The sequence below is a fragment of the Neoarius graeffei genome, chromosome 3 (genome assembly GCF_027579695.1).
Source record: "Neoarius graeffei isolate fNeoGra1 chromosome 3, fNeoGra1.pri, whole genome shotgun sequence".
Lineage (NCBI taxonomy): Eukaryota > Metazoa > Chordata > Actinopteri > Siluriformes > Ariidae > Neoarius > Neoarius graeffei.
Window position 1 is genome coordinate 99403182 of NC_083571.1, and position 23586 is coordinate 99426767.

At 42.6% G+C, this 23586-nt stretch overlaps 1 protein-coding gene across 1 annotated transcript in view; it reads right to left on the reverse strand.

Moving 5' to 3' along the window:
• Positions 1–1095: 1095 nt before the first annotated feature.
• trmt6 (tRNA methyltransferase 6 non-catalytic subunit) overlaps positions 1096–23586 on the reverse strand; it is a 50492-nt gene continuing 28001 nt past the window's right edge. The window contains exons 7-11 of the mRNA XM_060917761.1: positions 20036–20340; positions 15222–15307; positions 12955–13057; positions 12711–12797; positions 1096–1560 (exon numbers count right to left, since the gene is read on the reverse strand). Of these exons, the coding sequence (XP_060773744.1) occupies positions 1381–1560; positions 12711–12797; positions 12955–13057; positions 15222–15307; positions 20036–20340 (761 nt within the window). The 3' untranslated portion in view covers positions 1096–1380. The remainder of the gene's footprint in view (positions 1561–12710; positions 12798–12954; positions 13058–15221; positions 15308–20035; positions 20341–23586) is intronic.

Sequence of the window (23586 nt, forward strand, 5' to 3'; positions counted from 1 at the left end):
GAACTAAATTTCACTGATTTTATGAAATCGAAAGGCTGTCTAGCTTTAAAGTGAGATTTAATATTTTGCTAACAGAGTCTCTGATCAATATTAGTCAATGTAAGTGTTTGGAAGCATAATGCAAAGACTTTCTCTTAGTGCTCGTGCTATCGACGACAACAAAACCCAATAATTACCTCCCAGCTTCAACGACTCCCTTGTAACCACTTGTGTCAACCTAGATGTGGTAATAAAATAACACCAAAGTCATTATCCCTACTATTGCAAACGCTGGATCATACAGTGCGATTGCTTGTCCATGGATTTAACAGGAAGGACATGTTACTAGAATCTAAAGTAGGCTTAGAGTATAATTTTTCATCCTGGCAGACACTTTTCCAACATACTGGAGCTTTGCGGTGGATGTTTTACTCATCAGCAAGGGGACAAAACATGGCAAAGGGAGTAATCAAACTGTGATCCAAGTTACAACCACGTGTATTTAATTCACTAGTTTAAAAAAAAATGCATGTTCTCTCTTCTCTCTTCACAGCTGAAAGAACTTGAGAAACTTGCCTCTGTGGAGCAACGAGCACAAATAAACTAGGCTTGGTTAAAACGAGAAGTGAACCAACCATACAAGAAACAGCCAACACCCCCTTATTATGGCTTTCCAGAAGTTTTGTGTGATGCTGCTTTCGGCTCCTTTTGGATTAATTAATGCACTCAACTCATAACTGTGTTTGTTTATAGCACTTTTTTTTAATGTGAAACCATGTTTGACAGTCAAGGCCTTATAATAGATGCTTGCTTTAATAGTATACAGCCTAAATATTTATTAGATTAAGCTTGTAAGAAAGAATTATCTAAAGAAAAAAAAAAGCATAAAAATGAACGCTGATTATTGTTTATCTTGTGTACTTGTGAAATATAAAAGTTAAAAACCAAGAGCATGCCATGTGTTTAATTACTTGCTCCTAAGTCTGTATTACCCTCTGATATATTCTTGTTTGTTCTGGTTGTATGCATCTAATAAAAATGTTACAGTGGGACCAAAAAAACTAATCAACCGCATTTTAATCTTTAATGAAGAATTATGGCTTAATGTTGAGGAAAAGGACAACACTACAGTTCCATTAATGTCACATTTTATTGATTATTATAGCACTATATACACAATGGATGGTGAAACTGCAGTGATTCACACTCATGGTGCTTTAAAAAAAAATTAAATTAAATTAAAAAAGCTCCTTGATGAAAGACTGGCCCTCAGAAAAACAAGGGTAAAAGATGTACAAATAAAGACTAGCAACTTAAATGGGCATGTAATCTAGCATTTCTCCATAGAGAGGGAGTAATTTGATTTAGTCTCATTAAAATAACTTAAACCAAATAAAAAGGCTACGCAGAACTGTTACTCAAGCTGGTAATCTCATCTAGCTTGATCCTCTTGGCAACTGGCTCGCCAGTTTTTTGTGGTGCTCCTGATGTGGCAGAATCTGCAGAGACCGTGATTCCAGACAGCAGATATCCTCCACCCCCACTCATTAACAGCATGGGATGAGTTCTATTGGGCAACACCTGGAAGAAAAGTGACAGACTTTAGAGAAAGGAGACATTATATTTACTTGCACGCATATATCTCCACATTCACTGGATATGAGCAATCGCATGCTCTGATTGGCTACTCTACTACTAGGCTATCAGCTCATATACCATGAGTAGAGAAAAACAAAATGGCAGTGTGTTGCTGAAACAACCGAGGATGGAATAAAAACTCTACTCAAAAACAAAGCCCCAGAAAAAAAAAAAAAAAAAAAGAGAAGGCAACAAAATGTGGGATAAAAATATTTTCTGGTAAGAACGTATCTTTTTTATTTTTCAAGTATTATTATACCCCCGCTCCGAAGGAGGAGAGGTAAAAAACTAGTATAACTTTTTTTTAACCTCTGTCTGTCCGCATCTCCGTCCATCTGAAACACCCTTTTTCTCAGCAACCACAAATCACAGCCACTTGGTACTTGGTACCGAGCTTCAGCTTGGGGTTCTATACCATTTATACCGTTTTCAGGTCTGTCCCACATCAACTTCCTGTTTACCGACAATGTATTTATGAAACATATAGAAATTTTTTCTAACATTTTTCTCAGCAACTACAAACCACAACTGCTTGATATTTGGTACCAAGCTTCAGCCTGGGGTTCTATACCATGTATACCATTTTCAGGTCTGTCAGACATCGACCTCCTGTTTACCGACTGAATGTATTTACAAAACATATAGGGTGGATTTTGACGCTATTTCAAGAAGCAAAATGCTATTTCAAAATGACGGTTTACCAGGATGCTCTTTGAAATCCCTGGGGAAAACACTGCTCTTTACTTACTTGTTTCAGGGTTACTTGCATTCTGATATAAGTGAGAGGGGTGGGGGGGAATACGTAAGTGAGCAGTAGCTCACAGCTGATCTTGTTATTATAGCATTTTTCACAAACTCCTACTGTCATTTCGCTGGTTTGTTTACATCCGAAGCGGAAATGATTTTGTGGATAGAATAAAAGAGTTTGAATATGTATAGAACAAAACGGTTACTCCACTCAATCTCATCGTACGTGGCTTATAGCTAACTCGGCGCCATCAGCTCATGTACGACTTGATTTTGTGGAATAACTTTTTATATATACACGTTGCGCTGTGGGATTTTTGTATCAGATGCTCTGGTTACAGAATGTGTAGAAATGGTGTTGAAAAGCGTGCAATATTTTGCACCGTTTTTGCTGGCTGATCCCGTAGGGGCGCTATTGAGGTGATTATTTATTGATAGTTACAGGATCAGCGAGCGAAAACGGTGCAAAATATCGCACACTTTTCAATGCCGTTTCTACACATTCTGTAAACAGCATCTGGTACAAAAAAATCCCATGGCGCAACACATTATATAGATACACACACAACTACATATATACAAATAATACATACTGAATACACAATTATTACCTAAAATATATTAAAAATACATTATGCATATTATTCTAACCTATACATCTATTCATGCACATAATAAAAAAATATAAAATGACTGTAAAATAGGCGACACGGTGGTGTAGTGGTTAGTGCTGTCGCCTCACAGCAAGAAGGTCCGGGTTCGAGCCCCGTGGCCGGCGAGGGCCTTTCTGTGTGGAGTTTGCATGTTCTCCCCGTGTCCGCGTGGGTTTCCTCCGGGTGCTCCGGTTTCCTCCACAGTCCAAAGACATGCAGGTTAGGTTAACTGGCGACTCTAAATTGACCGTAGGTGTGAGTGTGAATGGTTGTGTGTCTATGTGTCAGCCCTGTGATGACCTGGCGACTTGTCCAGGGTGTACCCCGCCTTTCGCCCGTAGTCAGCTGGGATAGGCTCTAGCTTGCCTGCGACCCTGTAGAACAGGATAAAGCAGCTAGAGATAATGAGATGAGACTGTAAAATAAAGTCCTATTAATAGCCCATCTGTTGATAAGAATAACTTTCAGCCTCCCTTTAAACCACCCTTCACTGGAACCAAGAGGCCCAAACATATTCCAGCATGACAATGCCCCTGTACACAAAGAGTGCTCCATAAAGGCATAGTTTGCCAAGTGTGGCGTGGAGGAACACAAGCAGCCTGCATAGAGCCCTAACCTCAACCCCACTGGCCTCATCACTTCTCGGATGAAGTGGAATGCAGAATGAGTGACATGCCTCCAGTGCTCGACCTTACTAATGCTCTTGTGGCTGAATGGGCATATTCCCAAAGCCATTTAAAAAAAACAAAAAACAAACAAACAAAAAAAACAATCTAGTAGAAAGCCTTTCCAGAACAGTAGAGGCTGTTACAACAGCAAAGAGGGGACCAATTCCGTCTTAATGGCCATGGTTTTGGAATGGGATTTTCATTAAGCGCACACACTTTTGGTCATATAATGCATGTTCCTGAATGCGGAGAGATCCATACACTGTGTGCACAATTATTAGGCAAGTTGTATTCTTGATGATTAATTTTATCGTTGAACAAATACAGTGCTCTCAGTCAATCCAAATTGTTAATAAACCTAAAACCAGAATGATTAACAAAGGAAAGGGGAGTTTAGGCCTTCTCAGGGGAATATATAAGTGTGCAGAATTATTAGGCAACATTTAGTGTGCAGAATTATTATGCAACTAAATGAAAAGCTTAAAGTTTCCCATCTCACTTGTTTATTTTAATTTTCAGTGTAACAAATAAACAACTCAGAATTAACAAATAAACACTTCTAGCATTTCAAAAATATTCAGTGACCAATATAGCCACCCTTCTTTTCAATAACTGCCATGAGCCTTCCATCCAGTCTGTTAGTTTTTTGATTTGTTGACGATCAACTTTTTGTGCAGGAGCAACCATGGCCTCCCAAATGCTATTCAGAGTGGTGTATTGTCTTCCCTCGCTGTAAATCTCATGCTTAAGAAGGGGCCACAAGTACTCAATAGGGGTTAAGTCAGGTGAGGAAGGGGGCCATGTCATTACTTTGTCATCTTTAAGGCCTTTGTGGGCTCGCCAAGCAGTGGAGTACTTGGGTGCATGTGATGGTGCATTGTTCTGCATAACAATCATGGCCTTCTTGAATGATGCAGACTTCTTCCCATACCACTGCTTGAAGAATGTATCTTTTAGAAACTGGCAGTAGATTTGGAAGTTGATGTTAAGTCCATCTTCAACCTGAAATGGTCAAACTAGCTCATCCTTAATAATAGCAGCCCATGCCATTACCCCTCCACCACCTTGCTGGTGTCTGAGTCAAAGTGCCCTGTGTCCATTAGTTATCCAGCTATGGGCCCATCCATCTGGTCTATCCAGAGTCACTCTCATTTCATCCGTCCATAAAACCTTTGGAAAATCTGTCTTCAGATATTTCTTGGCCCAATCTTCACATTTCAACTTGTGAGTCTTGTTTAGTGGTGGTCATGTTTCAGCCTTCCTTACCTTGGCCATGTCTCTGAGCACCGAACACCTTGTCCTTCTGGACACTCCAGGTCGGTTGCAGTTCTAGAATATTGTGGCACTGGAGGATAATGGGTTCCTGGTAGCTTCATGTTTAATCCTTCTCAAGTCTTTTGCGGTTAATTTGTGTCTTTTCTTCTCCACACATTTTTTGCGACCCTGTTGACTATTTGCAACAAAACGTTTGATTGTTCTGTGCTCACATTTCTATAGCTTAGCTATTTCAAGAGTGCTGCATCCCTCTGATAGGCATTTTATAATTTTTGTCTTTTCAGTGTCTGTTAAATCTCTTTTTTGGCCCATTTTGCCTGAGATAAAGAAGCTGCCTAATAATTATGCACACCTTAATATAGGGTATTAATGACTTTAGGTCACACCCTCCCTCATTACACAAATAAATACCACCTGAGAATGCTTAAATCCAATTAGCATTCAAGTGTATCTAGCTTGCGGTTGGAAAACATGCATAGAAATAATGGTAGGGTCAGAGTACTCACTTGCCTAATAATTGTGCACACAGTGTATAACAGAAATGGATTGAGATGATTATGTTGCAAACATAAATTTGAACTGCCTGTTAAAATATTTGCTCGTGTATGTACGTCTTCTGAACAAAAAGAGAAAAATGCTCTGTATCTGCATGTGCGCTGTAAGAATCTGGCCAACCTCTTACAATTTTTATTTATTTTTCTTGCTGAAATCAACAAGGCAATCGGTTCTTTTTATTAAATGGGCAGGACCGACGCAATCCAGTCCTTCTTTGATGTCCTGTTCATATTTTAAGCAGTGATCTGTCTCTATGCATACGATCTGATTATTCTCAGTTTTAAAACACCTCACTCGCACTAATGGGTTGAAATGCAAAATTATCCAGCCAACAGCAGTCCTGTGGTTAGAAACTGATATAGATAAACTACAAGAAGTCAAATAACACAAACTGTGCCCTGAAAGAGAGAAAGGTAATTGTAAACCTGCAGAGTGGCAATAGGTAGGTGTACAGTGGTGCTTGAAAGTTTGTGAACCCTTTAGAATTTTCTATATTTCTGCATAAATATAGCCTAAAACATTATCAGATTTTCACACAAGTCCTAAAAGTAGATAAAGAGAACCCAGTTAAACAAATGAGACAAAAATATTATACTTGGTCATTTATTTATTGAGGAAAATGATCCAATATTACATATCTGTGAGTGGCAAAAGTATGTGAACCTCTAGGATTAGCAGTTAATTTGAAGGTGAAATTAGAGTCAGGTGTTTTCAATCAACGGCAGGGTTTTTTCTAGAAAAATTTAGTATGAGGGTGCTCACCATGGTTGGGGGGGGGGGGGGGGGGGGGATGGCGCCGGTTGTCCCCCCCCACCGTGCAAAGCCTTTGAAAAATGCTCCAATGGGACATTCTGAGGCTATCTGAGAGGGAAATTGTAACAAATTGTCTGTCAACATTGAAAAAGAAAGAAGTAAGGCCAAAAAAAAAAAAAATAGTGTGTTTCCGGTAACATGAAATACTAAAATAAGGTCGGTAGGTAGGAAAGTTTTTTTTTTCTTAATTTTTTTTTTATTTTGTTCGAAAAAATTAACACAAGTAAACATCTTACAAAATAGTATTTTGGCACAGAATCCTTTATACCACACATCATAAGTGTTTTAAATCTTTAAACGAATAAAAAAAAATATCGCGAGAGTTCGAGTTATGATCTACGGAAGCGATATTTCATGATATTTTCATGTAATAACGTGAAAACACCTTATCAAGAAATAACGTGAAAATAACATCCTAGGCTAGGCTACTTCCATTAAAAGCAGATGGACTAGCCTAGCCTACTGTAGAACTTGGGTCGAGCAAAAACATGGCTGAATCCTGAATGACTCCTATTTGTATAAATAGGGGACTACATAGGCGGCAAAATGTAGTGTTTTTCCCTGCCATGGAAGTGCACTTGTATACTGAAAAGGAAGCAATTTGCATTACAGCCTTGAATGAGGATTCAAAATGGCGGCTCGGCTCAGTTTATGGAGGAGGGCTGATAGAAGTGGCAAAACATTTTACTTTTTATCGTTTCTTTCACAACTTGAATGCGTTGAAACAAAAAATTATGACAAACTAACGCCGCTTACACTAAAATATCGAGGGAAATTTGTAATAAAAACTTTACGGTCGGCAATTTCGACGCGGAAATTCTCGATCGGTCGGGTTACCAGAAACACACTTTTTTTTTTTTTTATTTGGCCTAATCTTCTTCTGCCCCGGACAGTCTTTGGCTTTCTTCCGCTTCGTGCCACGGGATGACATCTTTAAATGCCCAAGTGTCAACAAAAACAACTCGCGAACTACTTCTGTCAAAAGCTCCCGCGCCGGTGGGTGAAAGGTCATTCTGTCTCGAGAAATCTCGCGCTACAAGTCAGCTGACCTTGTATGTAACCCATGTCAAATCTCACGAGAGCAGCCGCGACAAGTAAACAACTAAACAACATGGCGCCTCAGTCTGGAAAACGCCAATTCAGATTGTTTTTGCACCGTCTGGCGGTGTATCTACTATGATTGGAATATTTTTGGAGCAATTATAACGTATTTGATGATCAGACACATTGTCACATAGTGTTGCTGGGATATTTTCACGGAGTCGGTAAGGGGGCGCACGCCGAGAGTAAGAGGGCGCAGCGCCCCTGTTCCCCCGTTTAGACGAAAGCCTGAACGGGATGACAATCAGGTGTGTGTGGGCACCCTGTTTTATTTAAGGAACAGGGATCTATCAAAGTCTGATCTTCACAACACATGTTTGTGGAAGTGTATCATGGCACAAACAAAGGAGATTTCTGAGGACCTCAGAAAAAGTGTTGTTGAAGCTCATCAGGCTGGAAAAGATTACAAAACCATCTCTAAAGCATTTGGACTCCACCAATCCACAGTCAGACAGATTGTGTATAAATGGAGGAAATTCAAGACCATTGTTACCCTCCCCAGGAGTGGTCGACCAACAAAGATCCCTCCAAGAGCAAGGTGTGTAATAGTCGGTGAGGTCACAAAGGACCCCAAGGTAACTTCTAAGCAACTGAAGGCCCCTCTCACATTGGCTAATGTTAATGTTCATGAGTCCACCATTTTTTATATTTCTGCATAAAGATGACCTAAAACAATATCAGATTTTCACACAAGTCCTAAAAGTAGATAAAGAGAACCCAGTTAAAAAAATGAGACAAAAATATTATACTTGGTCATTTATTTATTGAGGAAAATGATCCAATATTACATATCTGTGAGTGGCAAAAGTATGTGAACCTCTAGGATTAGAGATGAACTCCTCAGGAGTGGTCGACCAACAAAGATCACTCCAAGAGCAAAGCGTGTAATATTTGGCAAGGTCACAAAGGACCCCAGGGAAATTTCTAAGCAACTGAAGGCCTCTCTCACATTGGTTAATGTTCATGAGTCCACCATCAGGAGAACACTGAACAACAATGGTGTGCATGGCAGGGTTGCACGGAGAAAGCCACTGCTCTCCAAAAAGAACATTGCTGCTCATCTGCAGTTTGCTAAAGATCACGTGGAAAAATGTTTTGTGGATGGATGAGACCAAAATAGAACTTTTTGGTTTCAATGAGAAGCGTTATGTTTGAAGAAAGGAAAACACTGCATTCCAGCATAAGAACCTTATCCCATCTGTGAAACATGGTGGTAGTAGTATCATGGTTTGGGCCTGTTTTGTTGCATCTGGGCCAGGACGGCTTGCCATCATCGATGGAACAATGAATTCTGAATTATACCAGCGAATTCTAAAGGAAAATGTCAGGACATCTGTCCATGAACTGAATCTCAAGAGAAGGTGGGTCATGCAGCAAGACAATGACTCTAAGCACACAAGTCGCTCTACCAAAGAATGGTTAAAGAAGAATAAAGTTAATGTTTTGGAATGGCCAAGTTAAAGTCCTGACCTTAATCCAATCAAAATGTTGTGGAAGGACCTGAAGTGAGCAGTTCATGTGAGGAAACCCACCAACATCCCAGAGTTGAAGCTGTTCTGTACGGAGGAACGGGCTAAAATTCCTCCAAGCCGGTGTGCAGGACTGAACAACAGTTACCGGAAATGTTTAGTTGCAGTTATTGCTGCACAAGGGGGTCACACCAGATACTGAAAGGAAAGGTTCACATACTTTTGCCACTCAAAAATGTGTAATATTGGATCATTTTCCTCAATAAATAAATGACCAAGTATAATATTTTTTGTCTCATTTGTTTAACTGGGTTCTCTTTATGTACTTTCAGGACTTGTGTGAAAATATGATGAGGTTTTAGGCCACATTTATGCAGAAATATAGGAAATTCTAAAGGGTTCACAAACTTTCAAGCACCACTGTATCTAATAACCTGTCCAGTATATAAAGTATTACAAGCTGCAAGTCTAATAATAAGCTGACGAATAAGCTGCCCCCCCAAAAAAAAGGTCACCATTTGGATTTAAATAAGCAAATACTTCAGAGCCATTTGGTTGGACAATTACTGCAGTGATTAATGTGTTTCATCTGGCAACAATTTTTTTTTTTAACCCTAATTGATGCAGTGAGTAGCTTCTCATTTCTTTAACAACCATGTCAGAAGACGTATCCCATAGTTGTGGAAAAAATGTTCCTGTGTTGCAGAAGGGTCAAATTATTGGCCTGCATCAAGCAAAGAAAACAACTAAGGAGGTTTCTGAAATGACTGGAATTGGGTTTAGAACTATCCATCGCATTATTAAAACCTGGAAGGATAGTGGAGAACTGTCAACTTCCTGGAAGAAATGTGGTCAGGAAAAAAGGACCTCTTGACTGATTGTGATCTTAAATGCTTGATGAAGACCAATTGTAAAAATAGCGTCCGTGAGGCTGTAGCTCATACCGGCAACTGTTACTGTGTGCGAGTTTGAAATCCCATCAATCCTGTGGGAGTAGCAGCGATTTTTGTGAATCTACATATGACCCCTGTGTCGCCGTATTCATGGCAGGTGGCGCCACCTGGTGACCAATTTTTGTTGGACTATGTCTTTCGAGTCTTGTGGGTGAGTTTCAGTGAAAACATCCTCGCAGTTTAAGAACAGTAGTGGTTTGGTGTAATGAGTCACCCAAAATTTTCAAACACCCATTAAATAGTTAATATGACAGGTGGCACCACAGTCTTGACTCCTTTTATGCACACCCACCTGGGGAACACTGCATGTGAGTTTGACTGAAATCCAATCAATCCTATAAGAGGAGTAGCAACTTGTGTAAATTGTGGATGGATGACGATGGACGACACGTGATCACATAAGCTCATCTGGCCTGGCCTGCAGCCGGATGAGCTACAAACAGAAGAACTCATTGCTTTGGGTAACAGTGAAAGTAAGCTCATTTCCACACCCACAATGTGATCAGAACTCTTAGGATTGGGACTAAACAGCTGTGTGGCCATAAGAACATCACTTGTTTGTGAAGCTAATCAGAAGGCTTTGATTTGCTCGGGAACATAAAGACCAGAATCAGGAGCAATAGAAAAAGGTTATATGGTCTGACGAGTCCAGATTTATTCCATTCCAGAGCGATGGGTGTGTCGGGGTAAGAAGGGAAGTATATGAAGCGATGCATAGTGGCCACTGTACAAGTCTCTGAAGGCAGTGATGATCTGGGGTTGCTACAGTTGGTCAGATCAAGGCTCAGCAACGTTATGGGTCAATAAAATGAAGTCAAAGAACCCCATTGAAAGTCTTTGGGATGTGCTGGAGAAGACTTTAAAGAGGGGTTCGACTCTACAGTCATCAAGATCTCGGCAAAAAAGTAATGCAACTTTGGATGGAAATAAGTGTTGTAATGATGCACAAGGTTGTCAAAACAATGCCATGGCAAAAAGCACCATCCTCAAAGCAAAAGGTGGTCCAACGAAATATTAGGATGTACAACTTTTTTTTTTTTTGGCCAGGTGGTGTAATGTAAATCATATATAATGTTTCACTCTTTCCTTTTATGAATTTTGGAATCATTTTTGAAATTTATTTCTTCTTTCTGATTTTTCACAAGTAGTCATACACCTTAAATGTCTGTTGGTTAAATCAAGTTTAAAGAGAAGTTTTCTGACCCTTATCCACACCCATGCGATGAACAAATGTCATTTAACGTTTAAAAATGTTTATTTGGAATGGATCTTAAAATGAACTTACATGGACAGTGTCATTAAACCTTAGTCAGAAATATATGCGCTCCTTAAGGGACATGGGTTAATAAAAAAAAAAAGTTTTTGAACGTTTCTCAGCATCAGGTGCACATGAGAAACTACTGGAGAGAAGCATGAACTCCATAAATATGACAAAGCGTTTCTGAGAGGAGATATCATAAATCAACTAACAGATGACGTACGCACCAGATAGATACTCTCTCATGCACACGAGAAACTTTAAAAAAATAAATAAATAAAAGTAAAAAAAATAAACGTTTTTACACATGTCCCTTTAGGGGCTCCAAAGAAATATTCTTAGAAAAATCTGCAAATTTTGTACACAAGAATTAAAAAAAAAAACAAAAAACAATTGTACGGAAGCCGAGAGAGGCCCTTCATATAATCCTTTTTTTTTTATTCACCTTGTTATCCCGAGATAACGACATAATTAATTCAGGATCTCGAGAAAACAACACAACTAATTCGAGATCTCGAGAAAACAAAACAACTATTCCGTGATCTCGAGAAAACAAAACAATTATTTCATGATCTCGAGTAAACAGCTGAGAAATGGTTCATTCAGGTGCGCCAAGAGACTTGTGATATGCTGACTTTGGGGCTATTTCTCATTCTGTATAGACGCAACTTTGGTCATTAGAATGTCTGGAATAATCGATCACCTAATAAGGCAATATTTTGATCAGGGGTTGACACAGGGAGAGATTGCATTAAGTCTTTTAATAAGGGATAATTTCAAAATATTAGTCCGCGGCACCTCCGCAGAAGACTGGCCCCCCTCTCTCTCTCAAGGCATTGTAAAAAAACATTTCTGCTCTGTTACATGTCCGCCAATTTCTAAGTCTTCGTTGTCTGACCCACAGGGGGCGCAGCTCTGCTAGAAATCTCGGCTGTTTTCTCGAGATCATGAAATAATTGTTTTGTTTTTTCGAGATCACGGAATAATTGTTTTGTTTTCTCGAGATCTCGAATTAGTTGTGTTGTTTTCTCGAGATCCTGAATTAATTATGTCGTTATCTCGGGATAACAAGGTGAATAAAAAAAAGATTATATGAAGGGCCTCTCGCGGCTTCCGTACAATTGTGTGTCCTTTTTTTAACCCCGCCGACAGTAGTCGGAGGGGTTATTATTTTCACCTGCGTCAGTCTGTGTGTGTGTGTAGCTGTCTGTCTGTCTGTCTGTGTGTCTGCAAGATATCTCAAGAACCAATGGATCGATTTGGACCAAATTTTGTACGTGTTGCCAATCACCCAGGAAGGAAACCATTAAATTTTGGAGGTCAAAGGTCAAGGTCATGGCAGAACTTCGAAATTTTCGCCCAATGTATTTTAATAGGGAAAAGGTGGGGTTTGCACTCGTTAGAGTGTCCCTGTCTAGTTTTTTTTTTAATTTGGACACCTAATACATTGCTTACATTGCATCAATTGTTTAAAACTTTCAGAACAAGAAGCTATCCCACTCATCATCACATTAAAATCATGTACACACCAAAATAACTCATTTACCCATGATAAAATGAAAATTTAAAAATAAATAAATAGATAAATAAATTCAAATCACCTGGTAATGCCTGAGCCAGGAATCTGTCAATTTGAGACTAATGGCTCCACCCTGCTCCCTGAGCTTTGTGTAACATTCAATTAAAGGCTGTAAAAAAAAAAAAAAATAAATAAATAAATAAAAAGGCTGGACAGAGTTAAACAGTACAGCTCATTCATTAAGGTTTTTAATGCAAAAGGCAATACATTTCTTGGCAAATTAAAAATAATAATAAATTTTAAAATATATAAATAATCACGAGTACCTCTCTGTACTGGCAATACACTACAAATGGTCTGGATGGTGCCACAAATCTGAGTAAACCCAGCAGCACATGACAAGGGTGGAAGCGGCTGGCAATCACTAACCTAAAGTGAAAAATACATTCAGCATTTAGACCATACAAATTCAGCAGTTCAGCACAACTCATCTTAGGTACTCCATAAACAACCTGGCTGCTAAATATGGAGTTCAATTGCTGGGTTTCAGTCACATGACTTTTCTTAGCGGTTTTACCGGAAGTGAAATAGCTGGTGGTCTAAACTGCTTGCTGTAGTGCAAACAACTAGCGATAAGTTATCAGAGTATGCTTGTAATCTAGAAGCCACTGCTCGCTTTAGATAGATTCAGAAGATTGCTATGTGCAATGGAATCGACCCCTACAGTCTGGGAAAGAAGGATTTGTCATACGATCTCGAAAACGACCCTTCAGTCGAGTTCCCCGACATCTCGAACTATCTGGTGTTGCAGACGTCCTTCTACACCGCAAAACAGATGAAAGCGTGGAAGAGTACGGAGGCTTACAACTTTTTTTGCATGTGACTGGGTAAAGGACCTCGGTATCAAGTCGCTGTCGAATGAATCCTGGATTGCTTTTGGCCGTGTAAGTATGTTTTTAAAGCTTTTCGTTCGCGTCTTTACAATGAAGCGCTGCAAGTTGAAGTGTAAACAAACAACAGTTCGCTTGATTCTCACTTGTGTTGGCTCTTATCTCTCAGGTAAATCATTCACAAAGATCATCAGAAACCCCTTTAAAGACCTGGATCTTAGTTAAACAAGACGGAGAAGTGATCACGGCGCATTGTAACTGTATGGCTGGGGAAGAATTTTGTCGCGACCTTCATGCATATGGACTTTGTGAGGAGTAAACAAAGAAACAGCTGGGGACTTTAGCGCTTCGTGTCTAAAAAAAGTACGGTAAAATAACGACACATAGCAAAAAAAGTACTTGGAAAACACTAAGGACATAGCTGAGAGGGAAATACAAACCTTTTACGAAGTGATCACTGCAAACTCGAGCATGCTTCGACTCGGCTCTCTTCGATTTCAGTGAGAGGCTCAAAAGCCACCTTTCTCGACGTCTTTTTGTGAAATCCTGTGTTCGTTCACCCTTTATTAGTTCATGGAGAACGCTGAAGAAACTTTTATCAGTTTCACGGTTTGATCAAGTCGAACAACCTAAAACAACGCAAGCTTAAGGCATTTTTCATGCGAGCAATGTACAGTACCTTCTCAGTACAAACGCTTTGTCAATTGAGCTTTGGTAGACCACCAGCTAAAGTTTTGAATAACTAAATGAGGCGGATGTGACGTCACGTGAAACCCAGCAATAAGAGAGCTTTACAGACATGAAATCAATATGAGATTAGAAATCAGCGAGATTTGGTGCTTCAAGGTCAAATTCAGCAATCTCTCACCACTAGATCATGAAGAGTCTATGAAAATGAGAAATGCTACATTTGGGCATTTTCACAACTTGTCTGACATCCAGAGATGGGGTTATGTTAACTGAGAATTTCCTGTCATTAGCGTGCCTAACTGACCTGCTCATCATGATTAGTGTTGCTGCTGGCTTTTTGAAGCTTGTCAAAAAAAATTTCGAAGGATTTTTGAACTGTCGATTGAAATTGAGAGGGTATAACCCCATGTTTTAGGCATTTAGGGCCACAGTTTTCTGGTGAACAACAAAAAGCAATTTATTTCAAAGAAGCATATTGGTGGGAAAAGTACTGATTAGTCTGTTCGCATTAATTATTTGAGCATTTATGGATGCTGCAGTGTTTGTGAGCTATATCTACAGTCACTGTTCACGCTCACTGATTTTAAAGTAGTGAAACACTTCTACATGCGCCTTAGCATTCATAAACAAGTGAAGTGTGAGAAAGTTCCATAGACGAATTCTATACAATTGGTTAACTGACAAAAAGGAAAAAAAAAATCATGGATAAAAATAGACTAAGATGGAAACTTTATAACCCTGCCCATCAACGTAACAGATCACAAATGACTTTAATGTAACCTCTGACCCAGACAGAAAGCAACCAAATATAGCTTCAGAGAAAGCGGTGTAATAAAATAGTCAGGTAAAAACAAAGCAATGAAACACTCGGTCATTTATTCCTAACGTGAACGTCAGGTTATTTAGACATGAACTTTTACCTACAGGACAGAGCAGTCATGCTGACACACGAGAGCACTTAATTTTCCTAAAACATCGCCTCGGTCTACATGTCTACAACACAGAGGACTCACCCGTCTGCGTTTCGTCCTTCTAGCAGTGCAGCAGCAGCAGCCAGCCTCTTCCTCTTCTCCTCCATCCTCATCCTCTTCTCTTGTGCCTGGTAAAGAAAATGCAGCTCAGGTCAGCATGCAGCATTACACATCCATGCCGCATGCTGTCCAACCACATGGTCTGTATTTAAGCCTGGAAAATAACAAGTGTAAGAAAACACTTACCTGTTAAATTATCATAAACTCAGTGGCAGTGTTTTCTGTTTTAAACACAGGCGTATCTTAGTGGGGATTAAATCTGGAAACGCTAAAGCTTCTAATGATAAAGTAATTAATAAATATAACTGCAGTAATGATTTCATGATGTGCTATAAGCAGGAATTACAACAACTGCATTCCAAAAGCAATCCAATTCACCCACTCAAATCGCGACCGGCGCCTCCCAGTTCACCCGTTCAATGGCAGCCGGCGCTCCCAATTCACCCGTTCAATGGCAACCGGCGCTCCCAATTCACCCGTTCAATGGCAACCGGCGCTCCCAACTCACCCAATCAAATCACAGCCGGCGCTCCCAACTCACCCAATCAAAATCACAGCCGGCGCTCCCAACTCACCCAATCAAAATCACAGCCGGCGCTCCCAACTCACCCAATCAAAATCACAGCCGGCGCTCCCAACTCACCCAATCAAAATCACAGCCGGCGCTCCCAACTCACCCAATCAAAATCACAGCCGGCGCTCCCAACTCACCCAATCAAAATCACAGCCGGCGCTCCCAACTCACCCAATCAAAATCACAGCCGGCGCTCCCAACTCACCCAATCAAAATCACAGCCGGCGCTCCCAACTCACCCAATCAAAATCACAGCCGGCGCCCCCAACTCACCCAATCAAAATCACAGCCGGCGCTCCCAACTCACCCAATCAAAATCACAGCCGGCGCCCCCAACTCACCCAATCAAAATCACAGCCGGCGCCCCCAACTCACCCAATCAAAATCACAGCCGGCGCCCCCAACTCACCCAATCAAAATCACAGCCGGCGCCCCCAACTCACCCAATCAAAATCACAGCCGGCGCCCCCAACTCACCCAATCAAAATCACAACCGGCGCCCCCAACTCACCCAATCAAAATCACAACCGGCGCCCCCAACTCACCCAATCAAAATCACAGCCGGCGCCCCCAACTCACCCAATCAAAATCACAGCCGGCGCCCCCAACTCACCCAATCAAAATCACAGCCGGCGCCCCCAACTCACCCAATCAAATCACAGCCGGCGCCCCCAACTCACCCAATCAAAATCACAGCCGGCGCCCCCAACTCACCCAATCAAAATCACAACCGGCGCCCCCAACTCACCCAATCAAAATCAGAGCCGGCGCCCCCAACTCACCCAATCAAAATCAGAGCCGGCGCCCCCAACTCACCCAATCAAAATCAGAGCCGGCGCCCCCAACTCACCCAATCAAAATCACAGCCGGCGCCCCCAACTCACCCAATCAAAATCACAGCCGGCGCCCCCAACTCACCCAATCAAATCACAGCCGGCGCCCCCAACTCACCCAATCAAAATCACAGCCGGCGCCCCCAACTCACCCAATCAAAATCACAGCCGGCGCCCCCAACTCACCCAATCAAAATCACAGCCGGCGCCCCCAACTCACCCAATCAAATCACAGCCGGCGCCCCCAACTCACCCAATCAAAATCACAGCCGGCGCCCCCAACTCACCCAATCAAATCACAGCCGGCGCCCCCAACTCACCCAATCAAAATCACAGCCGGCGCCCCCAACTCACCCAATCAAATCACAGCCGGCGCCCCCAACTCACCCAATCAAAATCACAGCCGGCGCCCCCAACTCACCCAATCAAATCACAGCCGGCGCCCCCAACTCACCCAATCAAAATCACAGCCGGCGCCCCCAACTCACCCAATCAAAATCACAGCCGGCGCCCCCAACTCACCCAATCAAAATCACAGCCGGCGCCCCCAACTCACCCAATCAAAATCACAGCCGGCGCCCCCAACTCACCCAATCAAATCACAGCCGGCGCCCCCAACTCACCCAATCAAAATCACAGCCGGCGCCCCCAACTCACCCAATCAAAATCACAGCCGGCGCCCCCAACTCACCCAATCAAAATCACAGCCGGCGCCCCCAACTCACCCAATCAAATCACAGCCGGCGCCCCCAACTCACCCAATCAAAATCACAGCCGGCGCCCCCAACTCACCCAATCAAATCACAGCCGGCGCCCCCAACTCACCCAATCAAAATCACAGCCGGCGCCCCCAACTCACCCAATCAAAATCACAGCCGGCGCCCCCAACTCACCCAATCAAAATCACAGCCGGCGCCCCCAACTCACCCAATCAAAATCACAGCCGGCGCCCCCAACTCACCCAATCAAAATCACAGCCGGCGCCCCCAACTCACCCAATCAAATCACAGCCGGCGCCCCCAACTCACCCAATCAAATCACAGCCGGCGCCCCCAACTCACCCAATCAAAATCACAGCCGGCGCCCCCAACTCACCCAATCAAAATCACAGCCGGCGCCCCCAACTCACCCAATCAAATCACAGCCGGCGCCCCCAACTCACCCAATCAAAATCACAGCCGGCGCCCCCAACTCACCCAATCAAAATCACAGCCGGCGCCCCCAACTCACCCAATCAAAATCACAGCCGGCGCCCCCAAATCACCCAATCAAAATCGCGACCGGCGCCCCCAGCTCACCCATCCAATCGCGACCGGCGCCCCCAGCTCACCCATCCAATCGCGACCGGCGCCCCCAGCTCACCCATCCAATCGCGACCGGCGCCCCCAGCTCACCCATCCAATCGCGACCGGCGCCCCCAGCTCACCCATCCAATCGCGACCGGCGCCCCCAGCTCACCCATCCAATCGCGACCGGCGCCCCCAGCTCACCCATCCAATCGCGACCGGCGCCCCCAGCTCACCCATCCAATCGCGACCGGCGCCCCCAGCTCACCCATCCAATCGCGACCGGCGCTCCCAGCTCACCCATCCAATCGCGACCGGCGCTCCCAGCTCACCCATCCAATCGCGACCGGCGCTCCCAGTTCACCCAATCAAATCGCGACCGGCGCCCCCAATTCACCCAATCAAATCTCGACCGGCGCCCCCAATTTACCCAATCAAATCTCGACCGGCGCCCCCAATTCACCCAATCAAATCTCGACCGGCGCCCCCAATTCACCCAATCAAATCACGACCGGCGCCCCCAATTCACCCAATCAATCACAGCCGGCGCCCCCAGGTCACCCATCCAATCGCGACCGGCGCTCCCAGCTCACCCATCCAATCGCGACCGGCGCTCCCAGCTCACTCATCCAATCGCAATCGGCGCTCCCAGTTCACCCATCCAATCGCAATCGGCGCTCCCAGTTCACCCATCGAATCGCAATCGGCGCTCCCAGTTCACCCATCCAATCGCGACCGGCGCTCCCAGTTCACCCATCCAATCACAATCGGCACTCCCAGTTCACCCATCCAATCACAATCGGTGTTCCCAGTTCACCCATCCAATCACAATCTGCGCTCCCAGTTCACCCATCCAATCACAATCGGCGCTCCCAGTTCACCCATCCAATCACAATCGGCACTCCCAGTTCACCCATCCAATCACAATCGGCGCTCCCAGTTCACCCATCCAATCGCGACCGGCGCTCCCAGTTCACCCATCCAATCACAATCGGCACTCCCAGTTCACCCATCCAATCACAATCGGTGTTCCCAGTTCACCCATCCAATCACAATCAGCGCTCCCAGTTCACCCATCCAATCACAATCGGCGCTCCCAGTTCACCCATCCAATCACAATCGGCACTCCCAGTTCACCCATCCAATCACAATCGGCGCTCCCAGTTCACCCATTCATTATGGGATGATGGAACAGACCCCTATTTGATTGGTTTAGTCGTGCCATGTGACCTCAGGAGTGCATTGATTTACACGTGAAATTATATTTTCCTATTTGTATTAATACAAATTAATTAAAACTTCCATGACATTTGAGATAAAAACAAACTATTTTTATGAAAAAAAATAATAATAAATAAATAAATACATACTGGCATGGAGGTGGTTCTTCCATCTCTCTTTTGCTTTAATGACATACACCGCAGGAATATCACTAAGCAGTAGAGCCATATAAGGTTGAATAACCAGAATTTCTATTTTATTCACATGTACACCAGGATTGTTATCAAAATTAAAACAGTCATGGGTGTTATATGTATGTAGGGAATTTGCAGTTTGGTTTATGTAATTACTGTGATGCAAAAGTCCCACATTTCTCATCGCATAAAAACTGAACACGAGCCATAAATCAATATGGGAACATTTTTCTAGACTTTCCAGGTACAAGCACAGAGTTTGACTGACAAGGCTACACTGGTGACAGTGGAAAAACTTGGGATGCCATTTTAGTTTTGGCCAAGCTGGAGCAAAACAATGAGAAAGCGCAATCACGAATGGAAGGATTGCAATTACGTTTTCAAGATGGCAGAATCAGACCTGCTTCGACATTGAAAATGAAACGTCAAATGGACTGCTCAGCATTTCTAAGTTTCTAGTTAGCAGTTCAATTTGAATAAAGTCCAGAAAATGCTGCTATTGGGTAAGAATGATTAAATATAAAAAGGAATAAAGAACAAGTCTTCATGCTTTATAAAATACAGTCTTAGCTTAGCACCGACTGTATAATCTCTGTGATTATAATTATTAGGTGCTACAGAAGTGTACACAGAACTTTGTAAATTCCTCAGACACAGTGAGCAGTAGAGAGAGACCGCTCAGTCTCACCTTTTGCTCCCGCAGCTTCTCTCTCTCCTCCATCTTCTTGGCCTCAGCTGGGTCTGTGTTCACCTCCATGCTCTGTGACTCAGAGCTGCTTGTGCAACGTGCAGCAGGCTGTTCGTCCGACTGGCCGTTATTTGCCGAGTCGGTGTCTTTCTCTTCAACATTCAGTGTTCCTGACAGCAGCGCGTTCACCTTACACAAGGGAAATTCGTGTAGTGTATCATGGAAGTGTGAAGGGAAGCCAAAGCTCTCCATGCCTGCTCTGACCGGTCCAACACCTGGATACATCTGGATCACTGAGCCATGGCCTTGCGGAGAGAAAATGAAAGAGAAGATGGTGTAAATTCTGCCATGTCAAAAAAGGAAGAAACTGAAATCGGCCAAATTAAAACACTGAAAAAAAAATGTGAAAATTCATTAGGGATGATTGGAGAGTTTAAATGTAATATTTGTTTCATTATTGGATTAATTTAGTAACAGCATGTTGGTTTAGAGCAATTCCAGCGTTATGGATGTGACACTTGAACTCAAAATGGCAACAAATGACCCAGTGCATGTTTTATTGTCTCCCAGTATTTAAACAGGTGTTGCATATTTTAAGGCTGTACCATACTGGAGAAGTGATAGAACAAGAACAATTCCTATAGTACATCTAGGGCATGCCAGAAAATGCCAATAAAAGATGCGTTATGGATGTGACAGAAAAAGTGTCACTTTTCTTGGGTGACTGTACATTTTTATCAAACTCTGTGAAATTGTAAACCTAATGTCGAAATGGAGATATCCATTTGATAGAGGGGTCCAAGGTGAATATTAAAAAATCTCTGTTTAAAATATTTTGTATTTCATGCAGAGTTTCGTATGGATGTGACGAAATTCCATTATGGATGTGACGCATCTGAAATAGACATGGCATAAGTTTAGAAAATCAGCAATTTAACCACCATAACCCTTTGAAAAACTCTCTAAATATCAGCTAAAACTATCAAAGTTCTTAAATAATATTTAGGATGGCTATTGTTTTGCTGTTTTGTGGATTTTAGCATACATTTCTGTGGCTTGTGGCAATAATATAGAATTGTACATGATCAAAGTTGATTTTAGCTTGGGTTTTACATTATAAGAAAGAAAGACTGACAGTGACATATTAGGTGATCAAAATATTTATTTATGTATGTATTTATTTATTTGTTTATTTATTTAGTTTGTTTAGTTTGAAATTTGGGATCTCCTGTGAGGTTGACATTTACATGGAATTGCCCTTTAGTTATTCCAGTCACATGACAGCATTTTACATTTTAACAGTACAGTTTGGAACAGGGGTGGCGCAGTGGTGTACTGGTTAGCGCTGTCGCCTCACAGCAAGAAGGTCCGGGTTCAAGCCCTGTGGCCGGCGAGGGCCTTTCTGTGTAGAGTTTGCATGTTCTCCCCGTGTCCGCGTGGGTTTCCTCCGGGTGCTCCGGTTTCCCCCACAGTCCAAAGACATGCAGGTTAGGTTAACTGGTGACTCGAAATTGACCGTAGGTGTGAATGGTTGTCTGTGTCTATGTGTCAGCCCTGTGATGACCTGGCGACTTGTCCAGGGTGTACCCCGCCTTTTGCCCGTAGTCAGCTGGGATAGGCTCCAGCTTGCCTGCGACCCTGTAGAACAGGATAAAGCGGCTAGAGATAATGAGATATATATACATACACACACACACACACACACACACGGTGTTTCAAAAAATCTGATATAATTTCACAATCTAATAACTTTGCCAATTCACATTCAATTGACCTCAAATTTTATCAGCATGTGTGGAAACAGGTCAAAATTTTATGTTTAATGTTTTTTGTTTTTATCTTGTTAGGTATAGAAAAGCCATTCACTGGAAAAGAAAAGGCATTTTGTGTTAGAGTACACTCGAACAAGACTGTGCAACGTGCATTTATGAGAGAATTCTCTAAAAATACACCAACTGCAATGCAGATTTGGACATGACACAAAAAGTTCAAAGAGGAAGGCTGTCTGTGTCTCAGGCGGCACACACACACTGAAAATTTGTGAAATCGTTCATAGAATCCACATAGCTTTGAATTTCTCCATTCAAATTTTGAGGAATAAATCTTATTTTTCTCAACATTCAGCCTGTTCAGGTTTCATCTGCCTAGACCATATAGTTTCTGGGATATTTACATCTCAAATATCATCACGGTTTTTCAGAGGTGGAAAAACCCGGGTGCAGAAAGTAAAAACCCTGCCACATTTTTGGCCAGCCAATTCAATGAACCAGCTGATCCTAATTACCACATCCCCTAAGCCAGGCTGATGAGCTACTTGGTGAAATCACCTGTGTTGAGAGCACAGGCAGAAGGAAAACCTAAGCAGGACTTTTACTTTGTCAATCCAGTTTTTCCACCTCTGCGGTTTTTGAAACATCCTATTTATATACATCTCTCCACATTCACTGGATATGAGCAATCATGTGCTCTGATTGGCTACTCTACTACTAGGCTATCAACTCCTATACCGTGAGTAGAGAAAAACAAAATGGCAGAGCGCATCAAGTCAGATATATCACTTTGTTATTAAGTATTTAAACGAAACAGAAATAACTAAAAGAATATATACCCCCCCCCCAAAATCTCCTGTTGCACACTCCAGCCCAGTCGGTGGCAGTAATGCACCTTTAAGTTGGTTTTCCAACCACCCAAAAACCCTAAAGAAGAAAATGGCAGAGCGTGTTGCTGAACCATCCGAGGATGAAATAAAAAAAAAAAACTCTACCCAGGGCCGTTGGAGATACTCAAAGTTGATTGGCTCCCGATTTTTCGGGAGCTTGGAAGAGCTGGAGATAGCTTGCCTTGCCAGATTAAGCTCGCAACAGGCCCTCGTGTTGCGTCACACTTAGGATGGGCAGGCCCAGGCTAGGGAAATATGACCAACCCTAATTTATGAGTACTTATCAATATACTTGCACTCAATTTAAGCTACAACCCCGATTCCAAAAAAAGTTGGGACAAAGTACAAATTGTAAATAAAAACGGAATGCAATAATTTACAAATCTCAAAAACTGATATTGTATTCACAATAGAACATAGACAACATATCAAATGTCGAAAGTGAGACATTTCGAAATTTCATGCCAAATATTGGCTCATTTGAAATTTCATGACAGCAACACATCTCAAAAAAGTTGGGACAGGGGCAATAAGAGGCTGGAAAAGTTAAAGGTACAAAAAAGGAACAGCTGGAGGACCAAACTGCAACTCATTAGGTCAATTGGCAATAGGTCATTAATGGCCCTTTTCCACTACCCTTTTTCAGCTCACTTCAGCTCGCTTCAGCCCGACACGGCTCGCGTTTCGACTACCAAAAACCAGCACGACTCAGCTCGCTTCAGCCCTGCTTAGCCCCTAAAACTCGCACCGTTTTGGAGTGGGGCTGAAGCGAGCCAAACCGTGCCGAGTGAGGCTGGGGGCGTGAGCAGACACTCCCCTGTGCACTGATTGGTGAGGAGGAGTGTCCTCACATGCCCACACACGCCCCGCGAGCACGCTGGGATCTGTAAAC